The 14,668-nt window shown below is 47.5% G+C and overlaps 2 protein-coding genes and 1 non-coding gene across 17 annotated transcripts in view; 1 reads left to right on the plus strand and 2 right to left on the minus strand.

The window, feature by feature from the left end:
- unm_hu7910 (un-named hu7910) overlaps positions 1-13,517 on the plus strand; it is an 18,776-nt gene extending 5,259 nt beyond the window's left edge. For 3 of the 14 annotated variants that reach the window (XM_028432314.1, XM_028432316.1, XM_028432326.1), the window contains 23 exons: positions 1-69; positions 6,352-6,405; positions 6,991-7,083; positions 7,153-7,185; positions 7,306-7,341; positions 8,409-8,453; positions 8,536-8,565; positions 8,642-8,671; positions 8,755-8,790; positions 9,116-9,163; positions 9,329-9,418; positions 9,936-9,977; positions 10,054-10,139; positions 10,264-10,350; positions 10,426-10,576; positions 10,669-10,805; positions 10,895-10,993; positions 11,109-11,201; positions 11,373-11,510; positions 11,586-11,721; positions 11,808-11,899; positions 12,246-12,379; positions 12,778-13,517. In XM_028432314.1, the coding sequence (XP_028288115.1) occupies positions 1-69; positions 6,352-6,405; positions 6,991-7,083; positions 7,153-7,185; positions 7,306-7,341; positions 8,409-8,453; positions 8,536-8,565; positions 8,642-8,671; positions 8,755-8,790; positions 9,116-9,163; positions 9,329-9,418; positions 9,936-9,977; positions 10,054-10,139; positions 10,264-10,350; positions 10,426-10,576; positions 10,669-10,805; positions 10,895-10,993; positions 11,109-11,201; positions 11,373-11,510; positions 11,586-11,721; positions 11,808-11,899; positions 12,246-12,379; positions 12,778-12,928 (1,910 nt within the window). In that variant the 3' untranslated portion in view covers positions 12,929-13,517. Of the gene's footprint in view, positions 70-2,455; positions 2,507-2,574; positions 2,632-3,165; positions 3,214-3,297; positions 3,343-3,489; positions 5,860-6,351; positions 6,406-6,990; positions 7,084-7,152; positions 7,186-7,305; positions 7,342-8,408; positions 8,454-8,535; positions 8,566-8,641; positions 8,672-8,754; positions 8,791-9,115; positions 9,164-9,328; positions 9,419-9,935; positions 9,978-10,053; positions 10,140-10,263; positions 10,351-10,425; positions 10,577-10,668; positions 10,806-10,894; positions 10,994-11,108; positions 11,202-11,372; positions 11,511-11,585; positions 11,722-11,807; positions 11,900-12,245; positions 12,380-12,777 lie in introns of those variants that run through there. The other 11 variants (XM_028432315.1, XM_028432327.1, XM_028432328.1 and 8 more) reach the window with 10 other exon arrangements.
- The window catches only part of LOC114452823 (NLR family CARD domain-containing protein 3-like), a 1,046,161-nt gene that overhangs the window by 904,527 nt on the left and 126,966 nt on the right, over positions 1-14,668 (minus strand). The window lies entirely within an intron of this gene.
- Positions 12,459-12,532, minus strand: trnai-aau (transfer RNA isoleucine (anticodon AAU)). Its single transcript has one exon. It is a non-coding gene; the product is annotated as a tRNA-Ile (tRNA).

Consider the following 14,668-nt stretch of genomic DNA (forward strand, 5'->3'; position numbering starts at 1 on the left):
GTAAACTGACGGCTTACGACACAGATGGAGATGGAGACTTCGATGTGGAAGACGCCAAAGTTCTGCTCGGCAAGTCCTCTTAGTCCTCCTCTCTGCCTGTTTTGTGTCTGAGCGCTCTGCTGATGTGGTTTACAGTCCGGTATCAGTCCCTCAGCTTTAAGCACTGACGCAGCAGGTGCTGAGGCTCAGGTGGACGTGTGTGTGTGTGTCAGCTAAAGATTTATTTAAAGTACTGTCCTTTACTTACCACCAGTGATTTAACACTGTGTTTTACACATGCTAGTCGTACCACCTGGTTTTTCTGAGCATGACTCGGCAGAAAATGACGACAGAAACGCTGACAGTGCTAAAGACTTCCACATTTATTTTTAATCCAGCAGATCTGTGAAATATATTTATTGTAGCTGCTGCAGCTTTAACCCTCTGAACTCCAAAAACTGTTCTTCACTGCCAGGAGAAAAAAAAACCAAGAATCATCAAAATTCAGACTTTCCAACGGCTCTGGTTCAACATCTCTTCTGTAAAAATAACCTCCTCAGCACACACTGACAGCAGACCAGCAGTCACATGACAAAGATTCGGTGAGTGATTGGCTGACCTGATCGGACCTGCAGGCAGGCCGGGCTGACAGATGTAGTGAGGACAGCAGGTGTAGAGATGACCTGACGAGACAGAGACAGGGAGGAAAGGCTTTTTAATGTCTGCCGATCATCTTTAACTCACTATCTTTCTCTTCTCTTGCATCATCACCACCATCCCCCCTTTTTTGTTAGTTATCCTCCATCCTGCGGCCCGTTGTTCCTCCCTCTCTTCCTACCTCCTTCACTCCTCCCTTCATTTCCTCACACTCCTCCTCTGTGCCTCCTCCCTGCCACTCCTTCCTTTATGCTCCACCCTTTCCATCCTTCCTCCCTTCTCTCTCTTCTCTCTCGTCAGGCTTGACCAAAGATGGCGGTGGTAGTGCGAATGCGGAGTCGCTTGAGGAGGTTCTAAATATTTTAGCTGAGGAGGGCTCTGATTGGATCTATGGCTTCTTCACCTTCCTATATGACGTAGTGTCCTCACCTGTAGAGCGGGGCGAGGAGAAGGAGGAGAAGGAGGAGGGGAAGGAACAGGCGGCGGCTGAGGCGCAGGAAGAGGGCGGGGCGACCTCCTCGGATGATGGGGAAGTTAGAGGGGTCATAATGGACCTCCAGAACCAATAAGGGGACAGGAGGCAGAGCCACAGAGCCAGCTGTTAGCGAGGCTGCCTGGTCCCAGTACAGACCAATGAGGAGCAGACCAGGATGTTCTGTGGTGCAGAGGATCTGATGGTGTCTGCTGCAGGGCCAAACAGGCCAAAAGACATCCGACACAACCAGAACAACGCCTTTATTCTGACATTTACATCTGTCTGAATGATAAGAACGATTAATTCCATTCAGTGGAAATATGAAGGAAGCTTACAGAGCTCCGAAACCATGTCCCCTGTAAATTATATCTAAAACCCCCAAACCTCTGAACTCCAAAACCTGCCTGAAACACATCCTGTTATTTACTGACAGAAAGAATCCTCAGACTTTGGCCTCTGACGGTCCTTCAATAAATGTGGGAAAATGGAAACCTACAATATTTCATCTAAACCACTTTTATTCTACACGTGTGAATTCACTCCAACAAGATCCTATAAAATCCAAACAGTCCTGTCCTCCTCAGCACCCAGCAGGAAGCCATGCTGGACTCACATGAGAGCAGCAGTCACATGACCAACACTCAGAGAGTCTTTTAAACACACACACACACACAGAAGTGGTTTGGAGTTCAGAGGGTTAAAATGTAATGCAGGCTCAGTTCCATGTACTTTTTTTACATGTAGTATAAATGTGCTGCAGTGTTGTGGTGATGCAGTTTCTAACGTGTGGTTTGAAATAGTGTTGTCTTAAAATGAAACACACACTTTGTAAACATATGAAAGGCCTTCATGTGGCTCACAGATCAATACACTCCTCCCTGGATCGAATGGATCACCCTGTCCGAGCGACATTAATGACTGCACCATAAAGAGGACTTGTGTCTGAAAGCCACTGATTTTCACATACCGTTCATATACCAACATTTATCATGTTATCTATCAGCAGGGATTATCCATGTTAGTCCAGTAATAATATTGATCCCTGAGGTTTCTGTACCAGCAGACGATCAGTATTGATCTGATATGATTTTCCTTTGCAGATGTTGCACGTAGCCGTCTAACATGGTTGGTGTTGGTGTAAAACACCTCCACTCATTTGATTCTTCGGCTCCATGTTGTTGCTCTGTGTGTTGTGACGTGCATGTTGTGTGTGCTGATGACACACTGCAAGCATAGAATTGGAAGGAATAGATCAGACCTGCTTTGTGTTGGTGTTTACGACAGTCGTCGTCTCCAGAAGCAGCAGTTTATTTTCTTTTAAACGTTGTTTTCCTGTCCGTTCAGATGACAAGAGGTTAAAAGGTCACACTGTCAGGAGAGAGAGGCGGAGAACAGGTACTGTGCTCTCAGTGTGTGCATGATCCCACCTATCACTCCCACTCAGCTGATCGCTCACCTGACAGGTGTGTCTGCTTCTGCAGAGGACAAGAAAGAGGTGAAGAGGAGAGGGAGAAGTAAAGGTAAACGTCCCGGCACGGCTGAGTGACTAAATGAGCACAGCAAGGCTGTAGCATTAACAGGGCGGCCATCTTTACTAAAGCCAAGCGCATGTCTAACAGTGAGTGTCCAAACCAGCCATAAGAGAATGGTAAGAAGGGGTCAGTGACACCTGTGGTGAGAAGTGTTGTTCAAGATGGGGCTCACCATGGTAACCAAAATGGTGGAGAGAGATTGGACAAGTTATCCCCATAAAATGTCAGGTTTGCTCCTGTCTGCAGCAAAGTTAAAGCTTTTGGTGGCTTTTATACGTGAGAGGCTCAGCTACACGAGCAGATGTCTCATTTTGCCCATCTGGCAAAAACTTGATTGAGTAAATGTGGCGTTCATGTGTGAGGATGTGGTGGAAGTGCAGTTTTTTTAGCATCAATCTGTGATGAAGATCTGATGGATGTTCTTAAGGACCATCAGAAAATGTGTGGTCTGTGTGTTGATTTGACTTTTGCTGTTGGCATGCAGACCTTCTGTATCAAACACTGATGTGTGTGTCATCCTAGAAGACGGGACATTAGAGGCCACAGATCCAGATGTTACAGTCCCAGAAGGTATAGTCCCAGAAGCTATTGGGTTTGTGTGTGAGTTCTTTGTTAAACAGTGTGTGTGACCGACTGTTTTCTGCTCCGTGTTAGCAGGTAGTGCAGCAGAAGCTTCTGATAGAAAGAACACCACTCGAGGTAGTTTTTATCTTCTGATCTTTGCCCTGCTGTGATGAAAATCTCGTTTCCTGCATTTCTTAACACTTCCTGGTTGCCGTGGTTTACTAAACGAGTTCTGGTGATCAACAATCAATCAAAAACAATCTTTGTAACCTCAAACTTCAGATCGTCCTGTCCGAGGCGCCATGCTGCGCTCGGCTCTGAGAGAGGAGCTGAGAATGATTCACGAGAAGATGGAGGCCAAGAGGATCGCTCGCATTGCACTGGCCGAGATCAGGGCCTTCCTTGCAGAAGAAGAGGAGGAGAGAGAGGCAGCCTGGGCAGTCAAGATGAAGATGTTAGAGGCTGCCCAGGAGCAACTGAGTGAAGAGAAGGAGAGGATTGAAAGAGAGAGGGCTGAGAAAGAGAGGGTGCAGGAGGAGAGAGCTGAAAAGGAGAGGGCTGAGAAAGAGAGGGCTGAGAGAGAGAGGCTTGAGAAAGAGAGGCTTGAGAAAGAGAGGGCCGAAAAGGAGAGGGCAGAGAAAGAGAGGGCTGAGAGGGAGAGGGCTGAGAAAGAGAGGGCCGAAAAGCAGAGGGCAGAGAAAGAGAGGGCCGAAAAGGAGAGGGCAGAGAAAGAGAGGGCCGAAAAGGAGAGGGCAGAGAAAGAGAGGGCCGAAAAGGAGAAGGCAGAGAAAGAGAGGGCCGAAAAGGAGAAGGCAGAGAAAGAGAGGGCTGAGAGGGAGAGGGCCGAAAAGGAGAGGCTTGAGAAAGAGAGGGCCGAAAAGGAGAGGCTTGAGAAAGAGAGGGCCGAAAAGGAGAGGGCTGAGAGGGAAGCAAAAGAGAAAGCTGAAAGGGAGAGGTTGGTGCGAGAGAGGGCTGAAAAAGAGAGACAAGAGAAGGACAAACTGGCAAAAGAAAAGGCAGCTAGAGAGGAGAGGGAACGCCTGGAGCGAGAGAAGGCTGAGAAGGCACGATTAGAGAGGGAGAGGCTGGAAAAAGAAAGGATTGCCAGAGAGAAGGCAGAGAAAGAAAGGCTGGAGAGGGAGCGCATCTCCAAAGAGAGGGAAAGACTCGAGAGAGAGAGGCTTGCCAAAGAAAAAGCAGAAAAAGAACAATTGGAGAGGGAACGCGTCGCTCGAGAACGAGAACGAATCGCCAGAGAGAAGGAACGACAAGAGAAAGAACGAATTGCCAAAGAAAAAGCAGAAAAGGAACGACTGGAGAGGGAGCGCATCATGAAAGAGAGGGAAAGACTGGAGAGAGAGAGGCTCGCCAAACAGAAAGCTGAGAAAGAACGACTGGAGAGGGAGAAGATCGCCAGAGAGAGAGCTGAAAGGGAGAGGCAAGAGAAAGAGAGACTGGAGAGAGAGCGGCTCACTAAGGAGAGAGAGAGAATAGCCAAAGAAAAAGCAGAAAAGGAAAGGATGGAGAAAGAACAGGTGGAGAAGGAGCGCATCGCCAGAGAAAGAGCAAGAATGGCACAGGAGAGGGAGAGATTAGAGCGGGAAAAGGCCGTCAGAGAAAAAGAAATGGCCGTGAGAAAAGAGAAGGAGAGGATGGAGAGAGAGAAGGCGGAGAAGGAAAATGTGGCGAGAGAGAAGGAGCTGATGGAGAGGCAACGACGGGCCAGAGAAGAAGCTCTGCGGGTGAAAATGGAGGCGGAGAGGCTCGCTAAGGAAAGACAGCGAAGCGCCGCCATCAATGACACAAAGAAGACCAACGCCTCCCAACCGAGAGCTCCGCCCACGGCGGAGAAAACGGAGAGAGCGGGCGTGTCAGCCGTGAGGAGAGAGAAGACCGTCGTGGAAAAGAAAAAAATGACATGATGGCACAGCGGTGACCTCATAAATGGTGCTAGGACTGTGATTGGCTGGCCTTAGATTACAGATGAGTGGAGCTGAATGCTATTGGTTGGAACACAGCAGGAAGTTGATGATGGGGGAGTCTGAAGTCCTCTGGTTTTTGTATTTCAGCAGCTGTCACACACACACACACACACTGCCCATGTCAGTGTTTTGTTACATTTCAGGTGATAATTAGTACGTTTATGCGTGTTCACAGTGTGTCGGCTACATGCTAACATACAATATGTACAGAAGACAAACATGGTCTTCATTCTGGCAGCAGCTTTAAACGTCCGTCTGTCCCATAGTTGTAAACACGACACCTTCAGAAGGCTTTCACAGGATTCCTTCCAATACTAAATATGTACTTCAGCATGAAGTGGTCAGGATTCTTTCAGTGTCTGTGAGCACGCTGAAGTCCAGTCTTGAACACTCGGAAACCGGTTTTTATTGTTTTATGTTCTTGCATCCAGTCAATGAATGTCTTAACCTTAAGAAAACACTGTACAGTCCAGTTCACTGGCAGTGGGACGTTTTAGCGTCATGGTTCTAGTTTATGGCTCAGGTCCAGTCCGGACGTCCGTCTGAAGCGTCTGGCTTCAGTTTGTATGTGGAGACTTGTTAGCTTGTTTTTAGCCTTCGCTGTGATGATGCAGGTGCGACAATGGTTTTTCCTTCAAAAAGTGTTGATAAATAAAGTTTTGCTTTGAATCCAGGATGACTTTGTCTCTGTCCTGCTGTAATAAAACCTCAGTCTGTGATGAAGAGGTGATGAAGATGACCCGTCCTTCTGTCTGACACACTGAGCTGTAAACCACATCAGCTCCGCCAGCTCTGCTCTTGTTCTGTTTTCATTTATGTCACAATTTGTTGAATAAAACCGACTCAGCATGACTGAAAACATACAGTCAGGTTTTTGTCTGTTACTCAGTAAAATGATAAATTATTACATGTGTGTAATTTGGAAATTTAAAAAAAAACATAAGGTCAGACAAGAAAAAAATCTGAAGTTTGGTTTTGAGAAAAGTCAAAAATGTTTACGTTTTTTGGGTTTTTGTGAGAAATCTGGCTTTAAAACGTTGCTGTCGACCTTTTCTGTGCTTCAAAATCCACAAAACAAACGTATCTCTGTATTTTTAACTCTTTCCTCCTTTTCATGGGAGTGTTTGTGATTTAAAATGTGAACTTTCTGAACATTCATCAGGGCTGAAAACGGCGAAGACGCCAAATGTGAGAGACTCAGCTGAGGAGAAAACAGGTGAGGACTCACACAGACACACACACAGTCAGACACACACACACTCACAGACACACACACTCACACATAGACACACACACAGACACACTCACAGACACGCAGACACACACACACACACTCACACACAGACACACACACACACACACTCACACACAGACACACACGGTGCTTGTCTGATCCTGCTGAGCTGACACCTGAGAACCCCGTCAGTGGGTGTCGCCTGGTTCCCACCTGTGAATGCAGACTGGAGGCTCGTCTGCCTCTGCTGGCCTCCGCTCAGTGTAACACTGATCCCGGCTCTGTGTCAAAACACACACACACACACACACTCTCCATGGAGCTCGGTCCCAGCTCCACCCTGCTTCACTTTCACCCTGGCAGCCGCCCAGTACAACCAGTCTGACACAGATCCAGGTGATCCCAATGAGCTGATGCTAATGCTAAACAAAGATGGAGGCCTTCTCTGCTCCTCAGGTTTAAGGTTTCAACACAAGTGCAGAAATAATACACACTCACACACTCCTCCCTCTGAGTCTCAGGTGTGTAGTTTCACTGAACATCTTTGTGTGTGTGTTTTTTTTAAAGAAACTAGTAAGGCATCAGATGAAACGACCAATCAGCAAGGTGCAGAGCCAGCGGAGGCCACGACGTCCCAGACCCTGACTGAGGAGACAACAGGTGTGTGTGTGTTCATTTAAAACCAAATGATGCTGATTGGTTGACTGAGACGTGGCTGTCATGTTTCAGAGAGCGGCCCTGCACCAGCCCTCGGTGATGAAGGTAAGGTTGGTCACATGACGTGGTTGTCATGGATCAGGCTGTGGATGCACACTGTAGCTGCTGCCTGTGTGATCAGCTGACTGCCTCACAGTAACTTTATGGCTTCTGTGTCTGATCCAGTCTCTGGATCTCAGGATGTGGAGTCTGAAATCCAAGGTTGGTGCTGCCCCACTGTGGCTGCTGCACGCTACACCCACCTGGAGTTGTTGTTTGTTTGTGTGTCTGTGATGTGTGTGTAGCTGCCTGCATGCTGCATGTGTTCACTGATCCCAGATCGCACACAGTTCTAGATCAGCACGAGCATGTTAGCATGATGTGGACTCATCACTTTAGATGCTTCCAGATAATTTCTACTGCACTTTTTGTCCCACAGGGGGCGCTCTGCAGACAGATCAGAGTGAATGCAGATCATTCGATGTTGACAAACAAGAATTATAGTTCTGTTTTTAGACTTTTTACATCTTTTAAATTAATAATTAATAAATAAATCCCGTTCTATAACAATCAGTGATGTCACCCAGCATCCTCCATTCTGATTGGTCACATCAGCCAGAGCCCCTATCTGACTCTAGCTGCCATGGAGAGAGGACTTCCTGTCCCCATCAGTCCTAATCTGACCAATCGGCAGCCATTAGCAGCATGCTAGTGTTCTGTGGGCTAAACCAGCTTCAGCTGTCAGGAAGACCTTTCAAACACTTCGGCTCTGATCAGCACTGGATCTGGCTGCACGGTGTTTGAGCTCCCAGAAAGCAAAACTGGTGCGGCCCAAATTTGGCTCACTTTAGCATTTATATCTGGCCCACTTATGGCGTGGCATGATGACACCATGTGGTCCACATCTGTTTGCTGAGCTGCACATGGGTCAGACCACAGCCACACCTCCACCAAACTGAACCAAATGAACCACAACTGACCCACATCTGGGCCACTGTAGACTCACAGGCAGGCTACCCGGTGCTTACTGGGCCACATCTTAGCCAGTCGAGGCCCACTTTCACTGTTTTACATGTGGGCCACTAAAGACTCAGACATCCATGTCACCAGGGCCAGATGAAGGCCAGCAGTCCTGTATCAGTGTCAGACATGGGAAACTATCTGGGGCTGTTCGGTCCCGGTCACTCAGACTGCAGAGCGGCCTCTAGCTGAACCTCCTCCTGCTCCCATCATCCTCTGTATCTGCTGCTTGTGTGTGTGTTTGTTAAACTGTGTTTTGATGCCTCCAGCTGCCGTCCCGCTTCCTCCACCTGTGGACGACGACTTTGTTCCAGGTCAGTCTAACTCCTCCAAACTGTTCATGCTGCGTTTTTCCCCTCATGTTTTCTGATGATTGTGTATCCGTGTGTTTGTCAGACGATCCTCGGGACAGCGCTCATCCTTTCGGTCAGTAACTCTCCGTCACTGTTCACTTCGTCAGCTTCATCATGTTTCATTTTGTTTCTGTCCGGCTCCTTTTCAGAGAATGACGTCGGCATCGACACCACCGGAGGTCAGAGCGTCACATTTCTGCTAACAAAAAGCTTTGTTTGTTATTGTACACTAAAGTGTGAAATAACATGTTTCTCCCTGCAGTTCTGGTGGAGGATCCACCTCCACAGGAGACCGTGGGTGAGTCCAACAGATCGATGTTTTATTGTTCAGTTCAGTTTGATTGTCTTTGATGTTGATGTGTAACAGGTCTTTAAAAGGTGGTTATTAACACGAGTCTGCACAGACTTATACTTCAACAATATACTTTTTTTTGTTTCTACTTTTTAACTCCAAATGTGTCGCCATCTTGTCCTGTGAATATCCAGCATGTGTGCGGCGGTGACCAGCAGGTGGAGACGTGATGCTAAGATGAGAGCAGCTGATCTGTAGCTCCACAGTTAGAAACAGTCATGATGGCCCGTACTAATCATGATGATTGATCCTGGTTTGTGTCTGTCTGCAGAGGAAGCTGAAAGATACCTGACGAGCTCCAAGTTCACACAGGAAGCAGGTGCAGTATGAACCAAATGTCTTTAAATATGAGCCCACTGTCTGCTGCGCTCTGTGTGAGAGCAGCAGAGGCAAGCAAAGACACTTTAATTCAGAAGATCGGGTTTATAAAACAGGACGAGTGCTCTGCAGCATCACTGATGTGTTTTTGTAAATCCACCATCAGCTGAAGAAGCAGAAACACCATCAGAACCAGCAGCAGAACCACAGAGAGAGTCCAGAGAGGCCGAGAGAGAGGCGGAGGCAGAGGGTGAGGGTGAGAACACACACACACACACACACACACACACACACACAGGGTCTCTACCATGAGATGATGAATCCTAGGAACTACAAGTAAAGCTGCACTCTGAGATCTGACTGTTCTGTTAGGAACATATGGTTCTATCAGGTCCTGCACAGATCATGGAGCTAGTCCATGAAGAGCCTTGTAGGTGAGGAGAAGGATCTTGAAGTGTATTATTGACCCACTGGGAGCCAGTGAAGAGAAGCTAGAACAGCAGAGATATGATCCTTTGGCTGCTTCCTGTCAGAACTCTAGCTGCTGCTTCTGGATCAGCTGCAGCTGTTCATGCAGTGATGTGGAGAGAAGTAACAAAAGCATGGAGGAGTTTTTCAGCATCACTCTGAGAGAGGATGCTCCTGATCTTAGTGATATTACAGAGGTTGAAGAAGGCGGTCTGAGAACTTCCATGTTGTGAGATGGCTACTTTTCCTTGTTTGTTTGTTTGTTTACCTGACTTTGAGCTCTGAGTCTCTGTCATGTGTTGCAGTAACAACAGAGAAACAGGCCGAGGAGAAGCTCAAAGATAAAGGTAAACACTGATAAACTGGTGTGAACCAACAACTTCCTGATGTTCTCGTCCTGACGTCTGTCCATCTGTCCTCCAGCGAAGAAGAAGAAACCAAAGTTACTGAACAAGTTTGATAAAACCATTAAAGCAGAAATCGATGCAGCAGAGAAGCTTCGCAAGAAGGTGAACACACACACACACAGACACACACACACACACATTCACACCCACCCACACACCCTTTTTAAACGTCTGTATATTTGTGTAAATTACTTCAGCGGCCTGTTTTCTGACCCTCTGTTCTCAGGGGAAGGCGGAGGAGGCGCTGAAAGCGTTTGAGGCGTTGGTGCAGCAGTTTCCTCAGAGTCCGCGTGCTCGCTACGGGAAGGCGCAGGTACTGATGGATCAGATAAAGAACAGCACTATGTCAACGAGGAGTCACTGTGTGTGTCTGTGTGTGTGTGCGCAGTCAGAGGACGACATGGCGGAGAAGCTGCGCAGCAACGACATGCTGCAGAGAGCCATCAACACCTACAGAGAGGCGGCTGAGCTTCCCGATGTGACCTCCGACCTCCTGAGAGCCGCACTGAAGAGACGAGCGGAGAGGCAGCAGTTCCTGGGTAACGCAACACACACCTCACAGAGACACCGGCAACCAGTCTAATGTGGCACTTTGTTCCCTCTCAGCTTTATTGATCTTTTTTTCTGTCAGGTCGAATGCGAGGCTCTCTGATGACTCTGGAGAAGTTGGTCCACATCTTCCCAGAGGACGTCAGTCTGAAGAATGACCTGGGCGTCGCCTATCTGTTGCTAGGCGACAACAAGGGAGCCAAAAAAGTCTATGAAGAGGTGTGTGTGTGTGTTACAGGGATTTGGTTGTGTTTACTGCTGTTGAACTCTTGTTACTGATTGGCTCTTCTCTGCCCCGCCCCTTTCAGGTTTTGGAGGTTGCCCCTGGCAACGGCTTTGCCAAAGTTCACTACGGCTTCATCCTGAAGTCAGAGAACAAGATCTCAGAGAGCATACCGTACCTGAGGGTGGGCGCACACATCACACATATGTTTACGTGTGAAGAAAGTCCAGCATCCATTAATGTCTTCAGAGAGGACGAGTGAAGACTGAAACTCTTGTCCATCCTTTGTCTCCCTACAGGGGGGTTTGGAGTCCGGCGAGCCGGGAACAGACGACGGGCGTTTTTATTTCCACCTGGGAGATGCTCTGCAGAGGGTCGGAGACAACGACAACGTGAGTGTCTCTGACAGGATCTGTCTGGAGGAGTGTTTAAAAGTCCTGTTCTGTCTCACACAGGAGGTCCTGTTGGGGTGTTAGGCGGGGCTGTGTTTACTCCCCCTGCCCCGGCTGTCCTCAGACATGGACAGGAAAATAAATCAAAAAATAATTGTTGTGTCTCTCCAGGCGTATCACTGGTATGAGCTGGGTCACCAGCGAGGACACTTCGCCTCTGTGTGGCAGAGATCTCTGTACAATGTGGACGGACTGAAGGCTCAGCCCTGGTGGATGCCCAAAGAGACGGGATACACTGACCTGGTTAAGGTACCCTGTCAGACTGTGTGTGTGTGTGTACAGTGTAACATAGCATGTTTCATATGTGTGTGTGTGTGCGCTCAGGTGCTGGAAAGGAACTGGAAGATGATCAGGGACGAGGCTCTGGCTGTGATGGACCAAAACACAGGACTGTTCCTACCGGAGGAGGAAAACCTCAGAGAGAAGGGCGAGTGGGGCCAGTACACACTGTGGCAGCAAGGTACACACTCAGCAGAGGATGAACCCACAACGGCCTCTGCGTCATCGCCACTGAAATGACGTGTGTTACTTTTTGTTTACATTCAGGCAGAAAAGTTGGAAATTCTTGTCAGGGTGTCCCAAAGACCTGCTCGCTGCTGGAGAGATTTCCTGAAGCCACCGGCTGCAAGAGAGGGCAGGTGAGAGCCGGCAGGCCGTTAGCTGTGCTTCAGTCCAACAGCAGTCTGTCTCTGTAGGTTCAGCTGCTCTTTGTTCCTCAGCTGCCTCCTCAGGCACTGTGGCCTAAACTTCCAGCCTTTAATGAGCCGTCAGATAAAAACATACTTCAGAGCTGCTGCTGCTAAAAATAGAAGAAATATTAACATGTGTGCTGTTACCACATAAAGTCCATCTGTCCTGACAGTAAGCGTCTGAGATGGACTGATTATTGGGTCACTTCCTCAAATGGTGCAGTAGAAATGTGAGCTGTGTTTAATCTTCTTATGTTTCCCCTTTTAACACTGAGTGTGTGTTTTTTTCCTGTAGATTAAGTTCTCCGTGATGCAGCCTGGAACTCACGTGTGGCCTCACACCGGACCCACAAACTGCAGGCTGAGGATGCACCTCGGCCTCGTCATCCCAAAACAAGGCTGCAGGATCCGCTGCACCAACCAGACCAGGTACCACACGCGTGTTTTGTATTTGTTCTTTCAGTGCTCCTGTCTCTGTGTTGATGGGTCTCAAACACCAAAAGGTGATTGGCCCGTACGGGGATCGAACCCGCGACCTTGGCGTTATTAGCACCACGCTCTAACCAACTGAGCTAACCGGCCAAGTTGCTGCTCATGTTTCACAGCGTGTGGTGGGACCTGGAATTTACACACTGCCAGCTCAGCAGGCACTCAGAAGAACATCAACATTTTAAATTCACAGGGTAGTTTTTATAAAGAACAACAATCCAAAAATATCTCACAGAGACCTGAGGGGTTTTGTTGTTATCGCCTTGCTGAGTCTTGCTGAGTCTGTGTGTGTGTGTCCTCTCGCTCTGTTGACCTCTTCTTCACCTTCGCTTTCTCAGAGAGTGGGAGGAAGGTAAAGTCCTCATCTTCGACGACTCCTTCGAACACGAGGTTTGGCAGGATGCCGACAGCTACCGCCTCATCTTCATCGTGGACGTGTGGCATCCGCAGCTGACGCAGTACCAGCGCCAGACCCTGAGCCCCATTTAGATGTCGGGAGCCCGGTGGACTGTCCAGGGTAAGAACTGAAGTGACGGGGGGGCGGATTGTTGTGACCTGAGTCTGATGAAGAGCAGAGGTCTGACCGACGGACGGACGGACGGACTGACCGGTGAATAAACTGCTAAAACCTCTGTGGAAGGATCAGACTTGAAGGACGGACACGTTTTTTTTTTTTCCTGAGCGATACTACTGACTCGACATAAACCTGAACTCATGCGGTACTTCTGTCAGACCTGTCTGGGTACTTCTGTCAGACCTGTCGGATCCACGACGGTGTGAAATTCAGTTTTTATTTTCTAGCTGTGTCCTGAACATGAAAGCTGTTCTCTCACCTCCAGGTTTTTTGGAGTTAAATAGTGAATTACAAACACTACAACAACTCACTAAAGAGAGAAAGACCTCAACTTTAAATCAACCACTGCTTCTTCTGTCTCACTCTTCTTCACTTTTGCACAGTAGCACACTAGGTGTTAAAAAAGATGATTTATATTTATATAAAAATTACAAAAATGCAAGAAATTGCAACCATAAAAAAACGTGTTTGGTTTTTGTTTCATCAGAGTGATTAAAAAAGAAAACTGGGAAAAAAAGTGTGTGTGTGTGTGTTTGGAAACTAGACGTGTTTTTTTGTTAATGGATCAGCTAATGGTGGTGATGAAACACATTGACCATCCTTTCAAAATAAGAGTGAAATAACCGACACCAGCAGCACGTTGGTGTAAATGTTTATACATTCATTGAACTTAAATACATTACAGTCGGGTGGAGTTTACTGCTCGGTGTAGCCCTGATGAGTCGTACTGCAAAAAAACAACAAAAACTTTCCACGCTATGTTATTTTCATCCTTTGAACAGCAGGAAGTGAAGATAAATTGACTTTCACAATAAAAGTTGGCCAGTGTGTCACTTTCGTTTTGCAGTGCAGTAATACTAACAGTAACAGTGATATACAATCGTCAAATAAAAACAATCGTTCACATGGAGCGGAGCGTCTGGCGTCCTGAAACACTTCACTCTGGACTCGTGCACGTGAGCTGGTTGTAGTGTCGGTCTCGAGCGTGTGTGCGGTGAGATGATGTGAAGTGAGTTTGTCAAACATAAAGGTGAAAGTTCTGCCTTCTGTCTGCTGCCCGACGGGTTTTCTTATCAACATTTACAAAACGTTTGGCTGAAATTTTCCTTTACGTGTGAAGTTTTTCAACATTTACGGTTTGGTTTCACCAAGAAGGATCTTTGAACTTTGACCTACACATTTTAAAGCGGGTTTAAATGATTGCTCAGATGGGAGCAGCAGAAAGTCTGACACAATACTTCCCTTTATTATACTTTGTAATAAATACTGTCCCTCCTTTGGCTTCGTGTTCGCTTCCATCGGATGCATCTTTTCGCTATGTTTTTTTTGTCTCCGCCAGCAGAACTATCGGGCTCGTTAGCTGCTGAACTACCTGTGTTTACCTGAGCAGGCACAGATCAGACTCTCTGCATCAAACTGCTGACAGCTGACTTCACGGTGACAATAAAACACAGTAAAGCCCTCTGATTAGACACAGCAGAGGAGTTCTTCAGAATGTCTGTCTCCATGGCAACATTACACTTCCTGTGTAGCTCTAAGCATTATGGGAGCAGATGATCCTCCAGTCAGACCCAATTTAAAGGATAAGTTATAACTGAGTGTAAACTCTGTGTAAAGGATCCTTGTTGGTGCAGCCATCATTATTGATTTGATTG

Source organism: Parambassis ranga, chromosome 20 (genome assembly GCF_900634625.1).
Source record: "Parambassis ranga chromosome 20, fParRan2.1, whole genome shotgun sequence".
NCBI lineage: Eukaryota > Metazoa > Chordata > Actinopteri > Ambassidae > Parambassis > Parambassis ranga.